The sequence below is a fragment of the Streptopelia decaocto genome, assembly GCF_964273445.1.
Source record: "Streptopelia decaocto genome assembly, chromosome: 7".
NCBI lineage: Eukaryota > Metazoa > Chordata > Aves > Columbiformes > Columbidae > Streptopelia > Streptopelia decaocto.
In genome coordinates, this window is record NC_138661.1 from 52393102 (window position 1) to 52414010 (window position 20909).

The 20909-nt window shown below is 49.7% G+C and overlaps 2 protein-coding genes across 3 annotated transcripts in view; one reads left to right on the forward strand and one right to left on the reverse strand.

Moving 5' to 3' along the window:
* Positions 1–3192: 3192 nt before the first annotated feature.
* Positions 3193–4816, reverse strand: ASCL2 (achaete-scute family bHLH transcription factor 2). The gene is made up of 2 exons (XM_082059088.1): positions 4042–4816; positions 3193–3932 (listed from the first exon to the last, which is right to left on the reverse strand). Exon 1 carries the CDS (start codon positions 4569–4571, stop codon positions 4053–4055), a length of 519 nt encoding a protein of 172 aa, XP_081915214.1. The 5' UTR covers positions 4572–4816; the 3' UTR covers positions 3193–3932; positions 4042–4052.
* A 7738-nt stretch (positions 4817–12554) lies between these two features.
* The window catches only part of TSPAN32 (tetraspanin 32), a 30927-nt gene continuing 22572 nt past the window's right edge, over positions 12555–20909 (forward strand). The window contains exons 1-3 of one of the 2 annotated variants that reach the window (XM_082059553.1): positions 12555–12712; positions 14728–14842; positions 16020–16117. In XM_082059553.1, the coding sequence (XP_081915679.1) occupies positions 12647–12712; positions 14728–14842; positions 16020–16117 (279 nt within the window). In that variant the 5' untranslated portion in view covers positions 12555–12646. Of the gene's footprint in view, positions 12713–12965; positions 13110–14727; positions 14843–16019; positions 16118–20909 lie in introns of those variants that run through there. The other variant, XM_082059552.1, reaches the window with a different exon arrangement.

The window sequence follows — 20909 nt, forward strand, 5'->3', positions numbered from 1 at the left end:
ACTTAGGGCTGGGTTTGTGTCTTCCTGGGGAGCTGTTTTTTCCATGTGAAGTACTGAATTTCTAGTTATACATCTAAAGAGAAATTAGGTGCTCACAGAGACATTGCCCATCCCTGCTGCAGGTGTTTCAGGTAGCAGTTTAGGCAGGCATTCAGGCTCCCTGGAAGCCCCCACAGTAGCCCTTAGTGGACAGCAGCTAACTCAGACAATGAAAGTCCCTCTGTCATGTGGAGGTTGCTACTCCAGGGAGTGGAATCACCTGGCTGAGAAAGAAGATCTAGTGTTACTCTTGCTGCTTAGAGCTGACTCTCATGGTCAGAGGGCTTCCATCGCCGCATTTTTGCTCTGGCACTATTTCGTATAAATAGTGTTCTAGGTGTGAGCTTTTATAGTCAGGAATCTTCTCAGCTCGGTCTAAGGAGTATTCAGGTGACTGGAGTTGAAGAGAACAGGAGTAAGTCAGACTGGCTGAAGGTACCTGCTGTCTCTGCAACTGTCAAAGAAACTACTTTGCATTCTTCCTGATGCTTTCTTAAAAGGGCAGAATGATTCTGGTGTAGTCTCTTTAGCAGCTTGATATGAGAATCTGCTAGTGACTTGTGGTCACCATGGCTGGGGAAAGAAGTTCCACTGTCACAGAATCATGGAACAGTTTGGGTTGGAAGGGACCTTCAAAGGTCATCTAGTCCAACCCCCCTGCAATGAGCAGGGACATCTCCAACTAGATCAGGTTGCTCAGAGCCCTGTCCAGCCTGGCCTTGAATGTCTCCAGGGATGGGGCATCTAACACCTTTCTGGGAAACCCCTTCCAGTGTTTCACCACCCTCATTGTAAAACATTTCTCCCTCATGTCTAACTTGAGTCTCCCCTCTACTGGTTTAAAACCATTACCCCTTGTCCTGTTATAACACATCCTTCTACAAAGTCTGTCTCCATCTTTCTTATAAGCCACTTTTAAGTACTGAAAGGTTGCAATAAGGTGTCCCAGAGCCTTATTTTCTCCAGGCTGAACAACCCCAACTCTCTTAGCCTGTCCTCATAGCAGCAGTGTTCCAGCCGTCTGATCATTTTCGTGTCCCTCCTCTGGCCCCTCTCCAACAGGTCCATGTCTTTCCTGTACTGAGGGCTCCAGAGCTGGATGCCGGACTCCAGGTGGGGTCTGACCAGAGCATAGTAAAGGGGCAAAATCACCTCCCTCGACCTGCTGGCCACACTCCTTTTGATGTAGCCCAAGATATGACTGGCCTTCTGGGCAGCAAGTGCATGTTGCTGGCTCATGTCCAATCTCTCATCCACCAGTATCCGCAAGTCCTTCTCCACAGAGCTGCTCTCAATCCCTTCATCCTCCAGCCTGTACTGATATTGGGGGTTGCCCTGACCCAGGTGCAGGACCTTGCACTTGGCCTTGTTGAACCTCATGAGGTTCACATCTTGTGTTTCTAAAACAGGCATACATCCCTCTCCCTGCACCCTCTTTACTCTCAAGTGTTTGGAATACTCATGACTGCCTTGTTTTTTTTCAAAGTAAATTGTATGTTCCTGCTCTCTCCCTATTCAGTTTCTACTGAAACACAAGCTGACAGCATTAAGGTAACTTGTGATGCTGACTAAGCTCTTTTTTTCCCCTAATATTACTTAAGTGAAAACTGGTTGCAGCTGATTTCCTGCCAATATAGTTACAGTTGATGCTGCTTTAATGTTGCTGCGATCTGATTAACCTAGAAACGATGCTGGGAGTCACTTGACTGAGAGTTAAATATTGCTTTTGCAAATATGAAAATTATCAGTGCTCCTGTGGAAGGAAAACAAACACCCTGCCAAGCAGTAGTAAAACTCTCTAAACAATTACACTCTGCCATAATGGAACCCTTGTGCAGATAAATTCAGCAGTCCTGACTTTTCTAAATTGCTTGGAAAAAAATTGCATGCTGATATTTTAGAATCTGCTGTTATGTGAGAATCTGCATGGGTTTACACCTGACTGAATTTTTGGAGGTCATCTGTGAGGATGAAGCCCCTAAACCCCCACTGAGGAAGGGTACCATGTCACCCCCTACCCCACCAGCCTTGTTTGCTGCTGCCAAGTGTAGCAGATCACTTAACACCCAGGTCATCTCACAGCTCCCACTCCTACCTGTGGGGCTGTTGAAGAGCCATACAGGGAAAAACCTTTGCAAGCAATTTATTAAGCACTTGAATTCCCAGAGCCTTACAAAGGGCATGTTTATTGAAGTAACTTTGATTAAGGAATGAATGTGAAGTACAATAACTACTGCTCTTGCTTTCAGGTTCCTAAATTCTACTTGCTGTTAGAGCCTGCATTTTCCTTTTTTTTTTTTTTCTTCTCTCTTCAAATTGAATCATATATGTGGAATACTCTTGTAGATATGGATTACAGAGCACCCCCTGCAATTACTGAATTTGGGACTGCTGAGTGATCATTCTCCTGAAAACTTCTACCTTCCCAGTACTAGTGCAGCAGAGAGATTATACATGCAGTCCCTGAAAAGTAGGTCAATTTTAATAACCCTTTCTGCTTTGTGTTCACTCAGCATATTCTATAGGCCAGCCCGTTTTGCTCCATTTGACTAGTAACATTCACTAGGGCTATTTAAGGGAAGTAACAGCCTCTGGTGTAGTTTTTCATGCCATCATCACTGTGTTTTGTTTCACAGAAATCTGTCTTGCCTCTGGCTCACCTCCACTGAAGCAGGTCTTCAGCATGAACCCAAAGTAATGGACAGAGCTCAGGAGACTCTGACAGTAGTTTCTAAGGAACAATTAATGTTTGCTTATTGCTTTTAGATAAAGTGCATGCACATACAGCTGAAGTTAGAGTAGGTCAGAGTGGCACATTATTGCTTATGTGTGGATGTTAAATGGCAACACTGTCCTCAGAAATGCAGCTCCACTGAATAAAGGCACCCCAAACTAACTGGAGAGGAGCTGTCAGGACAAACAGCCTCCTGATACCCACTCCTTCCTTGCTGCTCCTTATTCCCTTCTGTGCACAAAATCTGGTTCAGGAGAACTGCCTCTCTGCTGTATCACTCATTACTCCCCTTTCCCATCCCCTCAGGCAGAAGTGACCTCGGGCAGTTCCACCAAACACATGCATCTTACAGCCCTGAAGTAATTTATAAATAGATTTTTATTTATAAAGTCAATTTACATAAAATATGATACTCTTTTAAAAACTGCATATATACAACTTAAGAAATCCTAGCAAGTGCATACAAAAATGCCTTCAATACATTTAAAAAAAAACAAAACAAAACTTCAGTTTTCAGAGAAGTGGACCTTCACACCAGGCAAACTCAGACACCACATTAAGACAATATAACTGTACAGTCTTTTACTAAAGTGTTTGGAGAGAAAAAAAACACAACACCTTTTTATCTAAACTGTGTATGTTCCCAAAACATCCTAGCTGGCAGTGTTCAAGAACAAGGGAATAGGACTTGCTAAAAATAGACCCATCTCCTCACCCCTTTTATCTAAGGTTTCTTGTACAAAAATAAGTCTTCATACACCAGTGTTCCCCTAGGCAGTTCAAGTTACACATAAAATAGAATCTGACATGATAAAAAATTCCCTCCTCCGCCAGAAACAAGGAAGCATCAAGTGGTTTTGTGTGGTTTTTTGTTTTGTTTTTTTCACCCCTCCAAAGCAACACCAGAAAGCAGCCGTGAGGTGAAGCGGGGTCGCTCGGGCCTCCTGTCCGTCGCAGCAGCCGGAGGGCAGGTGGAGCCGCTGCCCCGGCGCAGGTAGCGCGGAGCCCCGCCAGCCACTGACACCATTGCACTTTCCACAGCCTGGAGACGAGGCGCGAAAGCAGCCAGCGGGTCCCGCCGGGGTCGGGGGGGAGTGTTTTGGGGGATGCTGGCTGCTGCAGAGAGCGAGGGCGCTGAGGTACTGCGGGCTGAGCGCGGCTGCGGAGAGATTTGCAAAGAACCCCGATGGGTATGTGTCCCGCTCCCCCGAGCGCCGGGGGATGGGGGAAGCAGCACCCACTCTCCTCCCCTCCGGCTCCCCCCTCACCTCCCGCCGGGTCAGTAGCTCCCGAGCCAGCTGGTGAAGTCCAGCAGCTCCCGCTCCTCGGGGCTGAGTGCCGCGTCGTAGCCGCTCTCCTCAGAGGAGCAAGGCGAGCCGGGCACGGAGGAGCCGAAGGAAGGCGAAGCGGAGGAGTAGCCGCCGCTGCCGCCTCCTTCCGCGACGACCGCCCGCCCGCGGCCGTCGGGGAAAGCGGCGGCGGCGTCGTGCTCGTCGAGGAGCCGCTGCAAGGCGCGGATGTACTCGACGGCGGAGCGGAGCGTCTCCACTTTGCTCATCTTCTTGCTGGCGGCACCGTGGGGGACATGCTGGCGGAGGGCAGCAAAGCCCAGGTTGACCAGCCGCACGCGGTTGCGCTCCCGCTCGTTCCGACGGGCGACGGCGGCCGCCGCCGCCCCGGTGCCCGGGAGAGCGGCGAAGGCCAGGCGGCGCTTGCAGCGCAGCAGCTCGGGGGAGGCGGGCCGCCGGCGGCCGCGGGGGGCGGCGGAGGGTAGCGGCGGCAGGGCCCCGCCGTTCATCGCCGGTTGGCCACGGTGGCAACTGGCGGAAAGCGCGCAAAAAAAAAAAAAAAAAACAAACTTAAAAAACACCTCAAGCAAACAAAACCACTAAACTAAATGCAAAGGGAGTGGGAGGCAAATGGGGGTGGGCAGCGCGGGAGTGTTTATTCCCGCCGCCGCTCCGCGCCTCTGCGGCCGCCTCCGCCGCACGGCCCTTATCAACGCGCCGCCGCTCGCGAGCGCCGGCCGGCCGCACGCGCCGCGCACGCCGCGCCACGCGCGCCCGCCGCCGCCGCGCCCCCCGCCCGCCCTCCCCCGCGCGCGCCCCCGCCCCCGCGCGCGCCCGGCGCGTGGCGCCGCCAACCCCGGCAAACCCCCCCTCCCCTGCCCTCGGCCGCCCCGCCCGCGGGAGGGTGCGCACCCCTCCCTCCTGCTGCAACTTCTTCCTTTGGTCGGTCACCGTTTCTTCTCTTAGATTTTTAATACTTTAATTTATTTTTTCATTATTATTCCCGGGAGGGACTCCTCTCTCGCCCCGCCTCCCACCCCCCCGCAGAGCGGCGCGGGCACGCACAAGCAGCGGGGCCACTCGCCACTCGTGACCCCGGTGCGATGCTAGTCCCGAGTCGTGTTCCTCCATATGTGCCATTTCTTCCCCCTCCAGCCCGGGCACCTCGCTGGTGGCAGTGCCGGGGAAGGCAGCGGTGGCCTCGGGAGTGCGGCTTCCCCCGTCGGACTTTCCCCGCGGAGAGGCGAGGGGAAGCGGCCCTGCTATTAACCAGCGGCTTCGGAGCCGTGGGGGCACTGGTCTGCCGGTTGGCGTTTGTTTTGCAACGCGAAGGGATACACCGGGACTCTGCTTTATTACATGTACAAAAAAAAAAAAAATAACACTAATAAAAATTTATAGCAATTGTGTGAGTCATCTTACAAAGGCCATTCTTTGCAGGCCAGCTTTTCAGGCTTAAATGAGAGTTCCAAGGATAAAGGCATGGAGAGGAGAAGAAAAATGCAAAGCTTTTGTGGCCAGGGTTTGCAGCCGGGCTTCCCTGTCCCATGGCAAGCAATCCCCCCTGGCTGCCTGTCACAGCTCCCGGCAGAGGAGCAGCAGGGTGAGGTGCTTCCAGGTAGCGGATTTTGATGGGGAAGACAGAGGAGCTGCTTCATAATATCCTGGGACCTTGTGATGAGAAATAACTTGCATGGTGGTGTGCTCAATAAGCAGAGCAGATCGGGGGCTGCTACATGCACCCACTGCTGAGGTGTGGCTGTCCACTCTGGGCTTCAGCATGGCTTGCATGATGTGTTGTGCTGGGGGTTTTGCTCCTGCCCAGCCTTTAAAGAAAGACAAACCCAAAACAGTGTGATGCTAAAATACCTCTGACAGACCCTTTCACTGTCTTTGATGGGGTCAGCTCAGGCCCTTCCTGCCTTGTCCCCCATGTCAGCCACCAAGCTGGTGCTCATGTGGCCTATTGGTGTGCCCATCTGCAGCAGCTGTTAATTTGAGAATGCTAATTGCCTTCTACAGGGTTTCCCTCTATCCAGAGGTGCGCAGAAAGGAAAATTCAAGGCAGTCACTTACAGGGCTTCATTTTTTTTGGCAGAGAATATAACCCCATCCCAGGAGGATGCCCAAGGCTGGTGTCTCTGGCAGCAACTTGGTGTCAGGGACGTATGCATGCCCACAGCAGAGCCATCACCACACAGGTAGTTGCCAGCGAGGCTCTGCAGCATGATTCAGGTATCAAAGTAAGGATCTGTATCCCCCTGGCTACCTTGAACTGCACTTGTGCTGTTCCTAGGGTGTAACTAGGCCAAAAATAGCTATATAAAGAGCCATCAATGTTTTCCAGATGTGACACTGGGGAAGCTTCTTTTTGCCTGTGCGGGGTATTTAGGGAGCAGCAAGGCTCCGTTCTGTTGGAAGATAAATATTTTTCCTGGGGATCAGTTGCAATGGCAGTGGGTTACAGGAGCTATCCCCCCTGCAGCATCACAGGCAGCCTTGTTGAAATCCCTGAAAGCAAGAGGAAGGAGCCTGCAAGTGTGTTTGGAAATCCCACCCGAGCACTCATCAGGCTTAGCACCCAAATTCAGTGCATTTTGAGATGTTCTTGGCCATGCCATAGACCTGGTGAGAAAACCTTGAATAGCCATGTGGCTCCTCTGAAGAGTTTGATCCACAAGGAGCAGCCCATGGCATGCAGCACAGGTGGGAACGTTTTACCTCGTGGGCTCCTGGGAAGTGCAGGGGAACTGCTTGCACGTGTAAACGTGCTTGTGTGTGTGAGCAGCCAGAGGATTGTTCGCTCAGCTCAAGCCACATAGCATTGGCACTTGTCTTCAGCATCTGCAAAGCTGGCTTGACTAGTGCAGGGGGTTTACCTCGTGCTCTCTAGCAGTAGTGGCTTAGGCAGAAAGGGCGTTACTGCAGTGGAGCAAAATCAATATTCTTTTATTACCCTGTCTTTAATTTCTGATGCAAGGTTTTCTTGCTGGAAAGAGGAAGCTTCTGTCTTCAAAGCTGTTCAAGAGAAAACCTTCTGTATTGAAGAGCCACACTTCAGGGTAATAACTGGATTTCTTTCGTATGAAAATAACTACAGGGATTTTTTCCATTAGTAATGCACCATTCAAACACCAGTAAATCCAGTCTCAGGGGAGAGCATGAAGCCTCCGGTCCCAGTGATCCCATGCTCAGCTCAGGGACGAACCTGACTTGTCCAAATTTGCATCAGGGCTGCTGACGGCAATGTGTGTTTCCAGCCAGACGTGGCTGTTTGGTCTGGGCCTCTGCACAGCATAAAGCAAGTGCTTTCTTCACAACACAGATGCTTTTCCAGTAGTCTGAAGGTAAGTACATCTCATACCCTGAGAAATGTAATCTTACTTGAAATCTGTTTATAAAGTTAATGACTATGTAAGATCCAGTAGAACAAGACATCATTAAATGCTGTCTGTGTTCACAATCAACTTCCTGATTGTAATCTGGGGAGAGACAGCATCCAGCTATGTGCTACCCGACCCCAGAGGGTGGAGAGAAGGAATTCTCTCCTGGCACAGGTAAGGCAAAAGTGAGAGACGCATGGTTGGCGTGGACACCTTGCAGCCTTGCATGTCTTCGGCCAGCAAGGTGCAAAGTGGGGAAACTCTGCTTGGAAGGAGGGTAATTCTGTGGAGAAGGGCCTCCAAGCTCTGATGCTATGTGTTATTTCTTGCATCTGCCAAAGGTGAGGGCAATGTGCTGCCCCCGAGTTGGCACTTGTATCCGTGGGAATGTGGCAGACAAGGTGCTGGGTTGGTCCCATTGTGACCTGTGCGTTACAGGGAGCTGACATGAGCTCCTGGGGTTTTTTGCCAAAACTTGGCTGGACCTTAGTGGAAAGTAGTAGATGTCCCATTGTGATAAGGCTCAAGACAGCAAATACCAGAAATTAACGTCGAGCGTCGGTCAAGCAGTCCCATTCAGTCTGGCGAGCAGGTGAATCCCTGCTTACCAGGATGGCTTCTGCTCACACTGGTTTTGCTGGGAGTGCCAGACTTGTGTCTCTAGGTCTATCACCAGCACAGCTGGCTCCTGGGCAGTTATGGTTTGCAATTAGATACCACGTGGGAAAGAAAAATGAATTTAGTTAAAGTAGGGAGGGTGTGCTTTACAGCTTTGAGTACAGTTGTTTCACTTTTGGGGGAGAAATACATTTGTTTGAGTTTATTCTTTGAAGGCAATTTCCTGTCTTCAGCTTATACTCTTTTCAGACATAATCTTTCTTGGGCTTGATGAACTTTTTATAGTAACTCTTCTGACTTTTTTTTTTGCTCACCTACAATGAATTTCAAAATGCTTGAGAATCACTGGAGGATTTCTGAGACATACTTCAGAAATAATAATAAATAAAAAAGTCCTTTGGTGATTTTATGATTTCTCTCTGGTTTTGTTTCTTCCAAGGCAGCCTCCAGCCAGCCTTGTTTCCATGCACAGTGCAGTTGTACGGTGCATCTGAAGCTTGGCAAAGCCCAGCACCTCCCCCTTTTCTCCTCTCCTTCCCTTCTTGAAAAGACACAGCCCCGGGTTTAAAAGTTGATTTTTAGCTTTGATTGTGTGTATATGCTATATGAATGCTAAACAGCCTTTACAATGAATCCTTGTGATGCACCCGGGAAGGCAGACATGGGCTGTGAGGTCTCCTTGGCTTCCCGTCATTGATATAGCTTCACTGCGGTTTGATACGGGCATATTTTATTTACGAGCAAGCTTTAGGGTGAATACAGCTGTGTCACGGGCAGTAGTAGAGGGACTAAATGGGCTGAGCCAGCTTCACTTGTAAATCTGCCACATTTTGAGCTATTTTCTACCATGGAGGAGAGGTATTTTCCCTAATGGCGGTGTGGGCTGGCAAAGGAGGAGGCTCCTGAGAGGCAGCAGGGACCTGCCTGGACAATGGGTACAGTTTTGCCTCCTGGGGCAAACTCCTCTCCCCAGCCTCCAGCCCATCCTTTCACGGGAGCATGAGTAGCAGCACCCAAAGCCCATGGGGAGGTTTCTCATACCTGCTGCCTGGCTGGGGTGCTGCAGTTGCATCGTTGGTGGCTGCGCCAATGGAGCAAGAGCCAGAAAAGCGGACAGCGAGAAAGCACTAGTGTGAATTCAGCCTCTTCTCCTCCATTTATGTTTGGTCTCCTAAGTTCACCCCATGCAGCATTAAAACCTCAAATACCCCATGTCTTCAAGGATGGCCATCTGACAGTGTCGGCAGCATTTCCCTCCAGCTCGGAAGAGGGTTGGAGGTTTTTAGCTCTGCAAAAAATACGATCTGGCTTTGTTCCCTTTTTTTAATTTAATCCTTTCCTTCTGGACAAGGTGGCAGGTCTTTCTGACACCCACGCAGCTGGGGCTAGAGGAAGAGGGCACCTGGGTTCCGTGGGGTGTTTTCAGCCCTGCTACCCACTTTCTGTGCTCCAACTCATAACCAAAGATAAGGGAGGAAGCTGCAGATGGGAGCTGTGGTCACTTGTGGTTTTTGCACCACTTTTGGGAGTGATAAGTTGTGCTCTTGCAAAAGGGACCAACTGATAAAATCCAGCAGGGTGGGCAAGAGGCTGAGCCTTGCCAGAAAAGCCACGCTGCCATCCAGCCCACAGACCAGCCACCAGGGTGGTTCCTCCGGATGCCTCCAGGCCTGCCTCTTGTCCCACTGGCACGGGGCTGGGGGGACACCCTGCTTCTCGACAGGGCTCCCTGGGCAGAGAGCTGCCAAGGTAGGTGTGTGCCAATGACAGGGCACCCAGAGGCAATTTAATCCTGGAGGAAGGGAAGTGTTGTAGAGACCCCCTTTTGATGGCCACAGGTGAGATGAGCACATGTGCTCCCCCAGCAGTCACTTCAGTGGTGCTTTTGCATGCGCCAAATGTGCCTCCTTCAGGCAGGGCCCAGCCTTGTAATGCCCCAGGTCTACTAGTGCTCCTACTATTGACTTTCATTTGGGGGGAGGGAGGAACTAGTTTTGCTCTTTATTATTTTTTGATGATAGAAATTCACATATGCTCTGCTCCAAACAAAAATCTTTCAAGCCGTACCTCTATGGGATAAAGAATAAGATGAAGGAAAAAGAAACAGCTGAAAATGCCTCCACCCCCAAATCCAGCGCAGCACCAGAGCAGGTAGTTCAGGGAGTAGGCACAAAGGCAGAGCACCAAGCGCCGGAGGTGGAAGAAGCATCTGAAGCATCAGAGCACATGGACAAACTACCCAGGAACAGGCATTCACAACCAAACCAGAGAAAACACTTGTTTAAACCCATGTGTTTAAAGTTACAGACCTGCTCTGAGAGCTTGGTGAGGCAGTGAAGGTGCCTGTTTTTATGGTTCAAGACAAAAGGAGGTAGAGCATCTTTTGTGGAGAGATTAGGGAGCACTTCCAAGGGATGTAGATGGTGATTTTTTGACCTTTCAGGTGGTTCTGCACTGAGCTGCAAGGCTCCTGCAACAGTCAGACGACACCTTTGGGGAACGGAGAAGGTAACTGCCCATTTATTCTCTTCAGAAAGCCCACTTAAGACATCCAGGCCTTCGGGAAGGGTTTCTGTTGGTCTGTGGGGACCTCTAGTGTGAGATCTGGCTTTGCACAGGTCTCTGGTAGCGAGCGTTTAGGGTTGGGGAAGGAAGCTGGGGTCTAGGGGAAAGTAAAACTGGGCTGCATGGTTTTTCCCATGTCCCTTCCAGTGGAACAAGCTCCAGATGTGCCCACCGTGTGCACCATGCTGGGCCTTCACTTCCAGCTCGCCACTGCTCTTGGTCGGGTTTCTGTAGATACACAAAGCTGTGCTTCATACCTTCTTGCCACCCAGATTTAACCTGTAACTCCTCCACCTGTGGACCAAACCTGCTGCCTTTATACCCATGCACTCTTGGTGGTCATTCCCCTTGAAAATGCAGGTGACAACACAACTGTCTGTCCCCTAGCGCCAGAAGAAAGGACGGGTGCTAACATCTCTGTGTTTGGACATAGTCCTGACTCCACCACAGAGTTTTATAAGGCATTTTCCCCACCTGGCACATGGCAGTGACCATGTGGACATGGTCATCGTGCAGCTGTGCTCCTGTCCCCTGGGGGTCTGTGCTACTGCAGACGGTGTCTGGTTCCTGCTCCTGGACATGGATGGCTGGCCATCAGCTGCCTCCCCAGCCTGCTGGCCTCTCTCTTTAGTCCTCTCCTCACTGCTCCCCTTTCCTGCTGTCCATCTGCTGGTCTTTCTCAGGTTGTTTCCAGCTGGTGGCTGGAGTAGGAAGCTCTCTGTGTGCACATGGATATATCAGTGTCTCCTACTGGGCATCAGGGAGCACCACCAGGGCAGGAACCCGTAAGCTATGGGGAACACCTCTTTTTGGAAACAGCTGTGGCAGCTCTCATTGGTGTCTCAAGAGGTTGCAAACAAGATGTTTTGCAAGAAAGCTTGCAAGAAGGCTAGTGATGTAGTCAGAAAATCATGACATGCTTTTTCCTGTGCAACTCACTTTCTGTTGCTTCTATTTGCTCTACAAAATGCATGTTCCTTTTTTCACTCCCCTCCTCTTTCTTCTCTGTTATTTTCCTGTAGCTACAGTTACTGATGTGGGATGGTTCTCCCTTTTTCCCCCCTTTCTTTGCCACCTGGGGGGAGTGCAACTATTTTCCGTTACTCTGTTTCACCTCTTTTCCACCAGTCTAGCTCCAAAATTAGGGATGATGAAGGCACTCAGTCATTCAATCTCCCTTTAGACAGATTGTTCTTGAGGCTTCTTTGCAATTTACTTTAGGGAAATATGTATCTGGCAGCTGGTTTTGAAAACCAGAAGTCACCTGAGTCTTCTACAGCTGTGGGCTGATGAAGTCTTCACTGCTGGGATAGGGGAAAAGAGAGAGTCAAAATGTCCGTGGACAGCATGGACCTCCTGAGCAGGGGGTTATGTTTACATATAGCCATTTTCCTGAATAAAATACTACCAAAGGGATTTTTTTCCCTCATCTGCAAATAAAAGTTTTAATAGAGTGTCCCCAAAGGTTATTGCCATCTAGTAGTTTTTAAATGGGGAAGGAAGACTGTTATGCAGATCTGTTTGAGGGTTTTGATGTCTTGTTTAAACAACAGGTTCTTTTTTTCTAAATAACATTTTCCTAAACTTTTTCCCAATATACTATTTATGCAGATTTAAAAAAATATATATACAGCTAGTGACAATGGTCATTAAACAAAACTATATCCCAGTAAAAGCAAAAAACAGGGTATTTTGATACTGAACCTTGACTGAACAGTTTCAAAAGCTTTTTTAAGGAGCTTTGCTCCGAACTCCATGAAAGGCTGTTTTTCTCTATGCCTCTCCTCCTTTCTCAGTTTTCTGCATGTTGGAGCGGATGGCAGCTCACAGGGAGCGCAGGCAGAGGCAGCTGCTCTGAGGAGGATTTAACAATCAGGCAGGAGGAGGTGCATTGGCACGTGGTGGGGACTACACTTCCCGAGAGGCCCCGCTGTGGCCATGCCTCCCTTTGGTGGAAACCCAGGCTTTATCAAGAGCTGGAGGGACCAACTGACAGCTCTCACTGGGGACAAGCAGCCATGGGGCCGAGATGTGGGATGAGGACCACCAAGTGCCAGCTGCTGGCGACCAGCCTCTGTGTCATGGTGAGCAGGCGGGTTTGGGGGGATCTCTGCAGAACTGGGGTGTACTGTTGTCTTTCCCACACCCGCTCGGAGAGGGCCAGTTTTTCCCACGTTCTGTTTTTTGCGGGTGGAGGGCAAGCAAAGCCAACTGCCTGAGTTATCATTGCACCCTGGGTGGTTATCGCCAGCCGCCAGCATTGCCCCCCCTCCACTGATAGACTTCTGGTTTCTCAGGGCTGTCACGCCACTGCAGCTCTTTCACAACCTGGCGGCTGTCTCGAAGCAGAAAGGAAAGGTTGCTGCTGGCAGAATGGGTGGTTTTCAGAAAAAAATTACTTGCTTCTGTCTCCTTGGAGCAAAAGAGGGAGGATGGAGCTGCTGCAGTCACACTTGTTGCTGGGAGAGTGGTCAACTGCAGGTGGGATCAGTGAGGATACGAAGTGTGTATGTTGATGGAAGTGTATTCGTGAGACCTGTGGATCCACACTGCAAAGTGAAAGTGATTCTAGGGATCCTTTTCAGCAGCTCCTGAAGCAAATTGAAGGGGAGCTTCTTGACATCTGCTGTCAGAGCTGATGGGAAATGGTGGAAACCTGGGAATGCTCCTCCTGGACATTTTCAAGTTTTATGTGCTTGTTGCTTTTGCACTTCGTCAATACTTGAGAGCTTAAAGTAATAATAATAATAATCTGTATTTAGTTCAAAGATAAATGGTGGCTTGGAAAGAGTATCATTAAAAGGTAATGCCTTATTTTTCGCCACATGGAATTTATAGTTTGTCCAAATTTCAGGACCACTGGCTGTAGTGGTCTTCCAAATAGCAGAATATGTCATTTTGAGAAAATCAAAGCAGGATTGCTACCAAAGGTGTTCAGAGGAGATGCTAAGGCACAGCTGCTGTGGATGTCAAGAATCACATTTTTGCTGTTGGGAGGATTTTAGACTGGTGTTTCTCGGCTATCTGAGTTCACTGGTGTCGCACTTAGCATTTTGCTGAGTGTGGATTGAGATACGCAGTAATGCACAGAATGAGGGATCAGTAGGTGCCACAAATTATGTTATTTGTAAGCAGAAAATTCTATGGTTTGGATGCATTTAGTCTCTGAAACTATAACTCTCCAGCAACAGCTGTTAGTCTGCTCTAGAAGAAAATGTGGGGATTATGTTGACACTGGACTGTCACATTTGACGCAGGGATAGCTGCCTTGTGTTTCCATATTGTAAAGGCACAAAATTATGAAACCTTATCTTAGGAGCTAGGATTGGCCTCACATCTTGTGTTTTCCAGGTTCATTACAGTATAGTTGTAGCTATTTTTAACTGTCCTGCTGTTGATGCCTCTGTCCCAGCTCTGCCACTGGTCATGCCGCAAGGAGCCCTGCCCCAGAGCCAGGTGCCATCAGAAATGTTCCCTCTCCATCACCTGGACTTGCTCTTGGCAACATAGAGGGTAACGTGCTGCTAGTCACCCCGTGCCTTAGGCATACCAGTGCTCTCGGGGATGGGACAGAAACACGGACAGCCCAGTGCATGCTGCAGAGACAGAAATAAACACAGATTACTTAGAGTAGTGCAAGACTCAGCTCTTTGCACTCTACATTAGGCAATACAGCCAACAGCAGGCAATGGGACTAGCATTGCAAAGATCAAAGCAGAGAACATCATCCCTGACTGAAACCACTGTTGAAGTTGTCATCCCTCAGAACTGCACGTGCATACTCTGTAGAGCGGGGTAGGACAGCGCAGGTGTGGGTTTTCTTCATGTGGTTGGAATTTCATCCACAGACACTGGCCAAGAGGGCTGCATGGTGTCACATGCACACATTATGCAATGGAGAAATAGAGCTTTAGTATGTTTAAGTGTCTGGGGTTTGTCCTTTTACGTGAATTTAGGGGTACATACAGTGGGCTTCAAATGATCAGGCTGTCCGCATCTGTATGGGGCTTGGGAGTATCCATCTACACGTCAAAGCTTTGTGTGTGCTCAGCAGGAGCTGCCTCCTTGTCAATCCCTTCCCAATAACTGTATTTTCCAGCTGCTGGGGTTGTCCATTGCCACGCTGAGCACAGTCACCCACTACAGACTCCATTTCACCCTCATCAGCAATATCTCCCTGGAGAGCAACTCCTACAGGTTCATCCACTACGCAGGTACGTTGCAGTCACATCTCAGTGAGACTTTCAGTGAACCCAGGAGCTGCAAAGTTCCCCAGAGCAGTCGAAGTGCAGAGGCATCACAAAGGATGCATCAGGGCTAACACAGTCCCACAGACACTTTTTCCTGTATCAGACCTGCTCACCTGGCACCGAAGGATGCTGTGGGAGCACAGGGCATGCAGGTGCGGTGGGACTGGAAGGGCCCTGGGAGCACAGGGAGAGGGACTGTTATAGGAGTTGAAGCAGAGCATAGAAAATTGAGGCTGGGAGGAGAAAAGCACAGAAACACCTATTTTTGGAGGAAATGTGGGGGTTTTCCCCTACACAAGGGAGAAATATAAACTGAATCTTGGGTACAAGTTTAGAGCAAAGAGATGAGAACAACCCAGATGCTAAAATATTCTACTTGCCTCTGCTGCTTCTTCCAAGATATAGTCTGGGCTTAAACATGCTCATACCCTCTCTAGATCCTGGTTCTCAATTTCAGTTTAACAAGGCAGCTGTAAAGACTACGTTAGCCCAAAGCTGAAGTACAGCTCTTGCCCTTTCCTACGCACATCAGGGATTATATAGATTGGCACTTAACCCAGCCTTGCAAGCTCTCCCAGTCACCAGTCTCCAGCAATGCTTCCACTTGCTTTGCTTGCAAGTGTTAACTCTGCACGGGTAGCCCTGAGTGAGGGCTGCAAAGCCCTTTGCAGTGGCTGTGGCCCCTGAGCCCTGCCCTGGGGTACCAGCTCTGACCCTGCCTTAGCCAGAAGGAAACTGGAGGGCGAGTGTTGCACCAGATTAGGGGCACACAAAGTCCTGATAGGGGCCATGGGACAGCTGCTGTGTGTCAGCACCCCTCATTTGGGAGGATCCTTATCTGAGTGCCAAAACGATTGACAGCTTGTGGTCTGTTGGGTGGGCTGTCACCCTTTTAGGGTGCTCAGCTGGAGCTGTGTGAACCACTCAGAGGTTTACAGCCCTGCCAGACAAGAAAGTGTATACACATGGGGGGTAAATTATAAATTATAAAACATTTTGAGTTCTGCAACCTGGTCCTCTTGGACCAGCTCCCCATATTGCACTTTTTGGCCCCTCTCCGGGTGAAAGTATCAGACCAGGCCTCTGTTAGCCCTGAAGTCTTGGTTTCTGACCGCAGCTCCCATGTCCAACTTCCTTCCAGCTTTCTACTTTGGCATCTGCCTCAGCATGACCTTGATCCTCGCAGCCCTGCTGAGCTCTGCTGCCACGGTGCGGGAATCGCAATGCCTCACTGCCATGGTGCGTATCTGGAGGGACTGCCTGGGAGGGGCTTTTTGTAACCTTGGGCTGATACCCTTGAAATGTGGTGCTGGGGCCTGGTTTGCCTTCTGTCCAGGAGTATGCACGCCTGGGGAAGGACATCCTGTTGCTGAACGCTGTGCTGCAAAGGGACATTTTTGTAACAGGCATGACTCTGCAGATCTGCTCCAGCTGAGGATTGCATCCTTCTGTGCCTTGCTTCTTTTGCCAAGGAGCTGTGTATGCAGCTTTCGGAGTAGTGTCAAAGGGAGGTGCTTATCTGCCAAAGAGATTAGCAGCAATGATGATTCACAGCATATCTTTTCTCACCAAGCCAACACACGGTTTGTGTGGAGAAACCTTAGTGCAATTTTGAGTCCCACATTGTTCCTCTGACTTGTGACAGCAGAGTTAGCCCCCATCATCCCTCTTCAATGCAAACATCCACTGCAGTGGTGGCACAGGACATACAAAGCATGGCAGCAGACACAGGGGCTTGGAGCTGGACCCTCTGTTTCATCCCCAAAAAGAAGGTGGAAGGGTACCACAAGAGGTGAAATGCTACCTTTCTTCTCTCCGTCATCCACAGTTAAGTGTGCTTTTGGGCTTGGACCGTGCCAGCATTGGTAAAGAGGACTGTGAGCTTTGCTCCATTTAAAACCACAGCCTGCACATAAGGCTGAGTCTGAAGTGAGCAGCTTCCAGCCTCGGGACTGGAAGGATGAGTGGAAAATGCTGCTCACTGCATGTTTGCCTGTGTTGTGTGAAGGGCAGTAGTTAACAGGTAGGTTGCTGTGCATGAAGCTGTGCTTAATACGAAATCATTGCATTGCTGTCATACATAAACTAGCTTTCAAGAGATATATCTTATCTTTGTAATAGGTGAAAATGATACTGATGGTGGAACTGAGAAGCAGACACCTTTAAAACTTAGTGTAAAGCAGCTATTGAACTTAATGTTTTCGCCTTCTCGATACACGGTCTTCCTCTTTCTGGGATGCTAAAAGCAGCCTTAGTGACATGTTTCCCATGCATACTGCTAGCAGAGTATGCATAGTTCCCCTCCCTTTTGCTGAAGTATTCTTTAATGTGTGCCTGCAATTATCACACCTAAAACAACAGATGGGTATGTACATGCTAGGAGAGATTGTCACGGCTGCCTGAAAACAAGCTCCTTTGTGATGTTTATTTGGTCGCCTTACTCTGTGTACAGCATGGTCAGTGACATGCCACTAGGTAAAAGAGATTGTTTAAATTATAGCTGTTTCCTGAAGGGATAGTTGAAGAAAAACATATCCTGTGCAGTCCAGCATTGCTGTCCTCCTCTGAGAGCCATCTGATGATGCTTTCCTTTCCTCTTGCTGTGGAAGTGAGGACAGGCAGGTCCTTTCCTTCAGCCCCCCATAGACTCCCCCAGCAGGTCCTTTCCTTCAGCCCCCCATAGACTCCCCTAGACTGGCTGGTTTGGTGTAACAGCCAGGCTCTGGCCACCAAAGAAACCCTTCACTGGCAGAAACTCCGAACTAGCCATTTACTTTTCTCTGTGGCTCCTAGGGCATCCTGTTCACTTTGCTTTAACATTCACAGCTTGGGACCTCTGGGGGAGGTGGCCGTCTTCATTTTGCGTCTCCGGTGTTACCATTGCACTAAACACACGATATCATTTCCTTGTGGGAAGAGGAAGAAAGGTGCAAGGTGTTTACCGCGTGGCTGTGGCAATGAGACATCCAGCCCACTCCGCTCTCAGCAAGGGTTAACGGGATGCCGCTTGGTTGCCTTGAAGCTTCGTTTCCACCGCCTCCGGCAGCGTGGGAGGGCGTGTGGAGGTGCAGGGCAGGGTGCAAGGGGTTGCAGGATGCAAGGGGAGAGGGGCAGCTCGCACCCGAGCGAGGGGCCGCTTCCGCGGGACGGGCCGGCACGGCTGATCCTCCGCCGCTGGAGGGAGATGTGGGCCCGCCGAGCTCCCCGCTCCCGGGCCCGCCGTGCCGAGGCACTCGGCACCGGGAGATGCAGGGCAAATGCCCTGTGTAAGGGAGCATCCAGTATCGCCATTGCAGGGGGTGCGGGGGTGGCATGTCCCCAAGCCTTCAGAAATTAACGGGGGGCCCTGGGAAATACCCACGAGCTGGTCACCAGCAATCTTATTCTCTGGTCCTCCTTGTTCAAGCAGCTCATCAGCATCTTAAATCACCTAGGGAAGCTTTGCTTATTCCTCCAAATTGTCCCCCCTGTTCTAACTATCAGTACCTTACAGCAAGGACCAGCCCGTTGCTTGTTTTCCCACCAGTTCCTTCCCGAAACTCGCATGTAATCTCTGATCTGCAAGCAGCAAAGCAGGCAGGGAGACCCAGCCCCTGATGGCTGCGGTGAGATGTAATCACAGGCCCCTGTGGGGCTCTGGAACTTGGTGTTGCGTCCTGTCCTGCTGATCCCCACTGGGCTGCAGCTGGCAGAAGTGTTCAGCCCCCCTAGCTTGTAGGGTTTTTTTCTGCCTGTTAATAGAGAGGATTTTTCACCTTCTTCTGCTATTGATTTTAAAGAACTTCTCCTCCCCTGCAGAGCATGTGTCTTGTTTAGAAGACCATTTAAATCACTCTTTAATCAGAGAGGAAAAACACCAGAGCATTGGTGCCTGACATCTGTGGCTGTATAGGAAACCCAGCCATGCTTGAGGGATGTAGCTAATCCACCACAATGCCACTTGGTAAACCAGCTGCCCTGGGGAAATGCTAGTGAGGATGCAGACAGGCTTAGAGGAGCATTGCCATGATCACTGAGCTGTTGAGTGGATTCCACCTCCTTTTTGTGTCTCAGTTTCCCAACTAACTTTTTTTTTCTTGTCTACGTAAATTACAAGCGTTCACCTTACCTGTGTATCTGGAGGCTTGTGCGCATACAGAGGAGGGGCCCCAGGCTTGACAGGCCTTACTGATGCTGTTCTAATTATGGTGATGGGTGCACAGTGGTTAGAAACCAGAACAGGTCAAATTGGTTGAAGCACACATATCTCAGAGTTCATATTGTACCTGTGTTAGCAGCATCACCACACCAGATAGGTGCTACTGTGCATCCACTGACACTTGCCAGGAAGCTGCTTTCTAGAGAGTAACTGAGAACTTAAGGATTAAAAAAAAAAAAAAAAAAGAAGTTTTGAAATCTTGGACTATTATCCCCAAAGCTCCTCCTACACAGGGAGAATAGTGGCAGGTTTATTGACTGTCCTTCAGTTCTGGCAAGCCCTGTTTTTTGGTGATCCATGGTCCATCCTGCATTCAGTCCTGAATGTAAACATCCTGCAGCTCTCATGGCCCCTGAAGGCCATGTTGCTATTGAAGGGGAGGAGAAGGAAAGAAAACTGCAGTTTTTCTAGTACTGCTTAAACAAAGGAAAGACTCTGGCTTCAGTGAGGTTTAAGGCATCCTGTGCTGATATCTGGTCAGATGATGGAGAGAGGGGAGGAAAAAAAAAGATCAACATGCCAAACGGAATATCCCAGCTGAAATTCTTACACCTGAACTTTCCAGCCTAAAAAACACTTGTCTAGAGGAAAATTTGTGTTCAGGATGGAGTAGCTGTTCCAAGCACTAGTTCCAAACAATTTCTGTGCTTAAAAAGCCTCAATGAGTGCCCAATATAGCCCAGTTTTTCATGGAGAGTGATGTGCCAGTAGGGCCAGCACACAAGCTGTTTGCTTTACTGTTTCCAGGTGTATCATTGTAGGCAAAGATGTAAAGGATCATTAATAAGACAGTAGTGCACTTCAGCATCTTGCTTTTGCAATTTATCTGTTTCCTGTGCTCTCCCTTGTGGTGCAGCGCTCCCATGCAAGGCATCTGTGCTCTCCAGGAAGCAGGCACGGGCAGAGCTGATGTACTCAGCTGGAGCCAAGCCCTGATTCCCCCTTTGGACTGAGGTCTCTCGCTCATGTTTGTTATGTGGAAAGGCAAAAACATCATGTGCTTTCAGATGAACTGGGTCAAGGAGGGAGGGGTGCAACCTGATGGATGCAATCTGAAATTAGCTCCCCCCTTCTCCACCCTGGGCTGTGAAGTAGGTAGGGAGCTGGCCCTTGTAGTGGCCACAGCAGCACCAAAAAGCAGCTGGAGCTGAGCAGGGAACAGATCAGTTTCCTCTCTGGGAGTGTAGGGGTTTGGCAGAGCTGCTGAGTTCAGCCTTAGCAAGAGGATCCCTCCCTCTTCCATGGCAGACCCCCGTAACCAAAGGGGAAGCACCAGAAAGGTGATTTAAAAGATACACCCGCCAACAGACAAGATGCTGCTTCTGCAAATTCTGCCAAGTCTCTCGAAGACAAATTGTCTCTTGCAGCAAGGATGGAAACAAGGTCATTCATAAAAGAGTAATTGATGTCTGACTGGTGACAGCCCTCTGCGGGCTGATGTGGTTACAAAGGGAGCAGGCAGCAGCTCACAGCCAGTTCCAAGGAGCTCCAGGGGTCTGGGAGATGGTGAACCAGCCTCGACCCTTCCACATTTCGTATGCTAACTATGCATTGCTTTTTTCTTTTTCTTCCAAATGTATTATAATGTAATTAGAAAGTTGCTCTTCCAAAGGCCTTTTGGCTGGGAAGGGAAAAAGTAGCGTATAATTCATTTATAAGATGTTCTTAGAGCCACGTAGTTGCTCCACACCAGCACGATGGAGGGGGAGCTTTCCGAGGGGCTGCGTCTTGGTATTCCCAGGCAAGCTAGACAGAGAAAAAGGGGGACCTGATGCTGGAGGTGAAGGACTGAGATGTGGGGTGGAGCTGAGGAAGGGAAGATGAGCAGGATTT

Excerpts from the sequence above, each read along its gene's own strand:
- ASCL2 (XM_082059088.1), bottom strand. The coding sequence starts at position 4,571 with ATGAACGGCGGGGCCCTGCCGCCGCTACCCTCCGCCGCCCCCCGCGGC.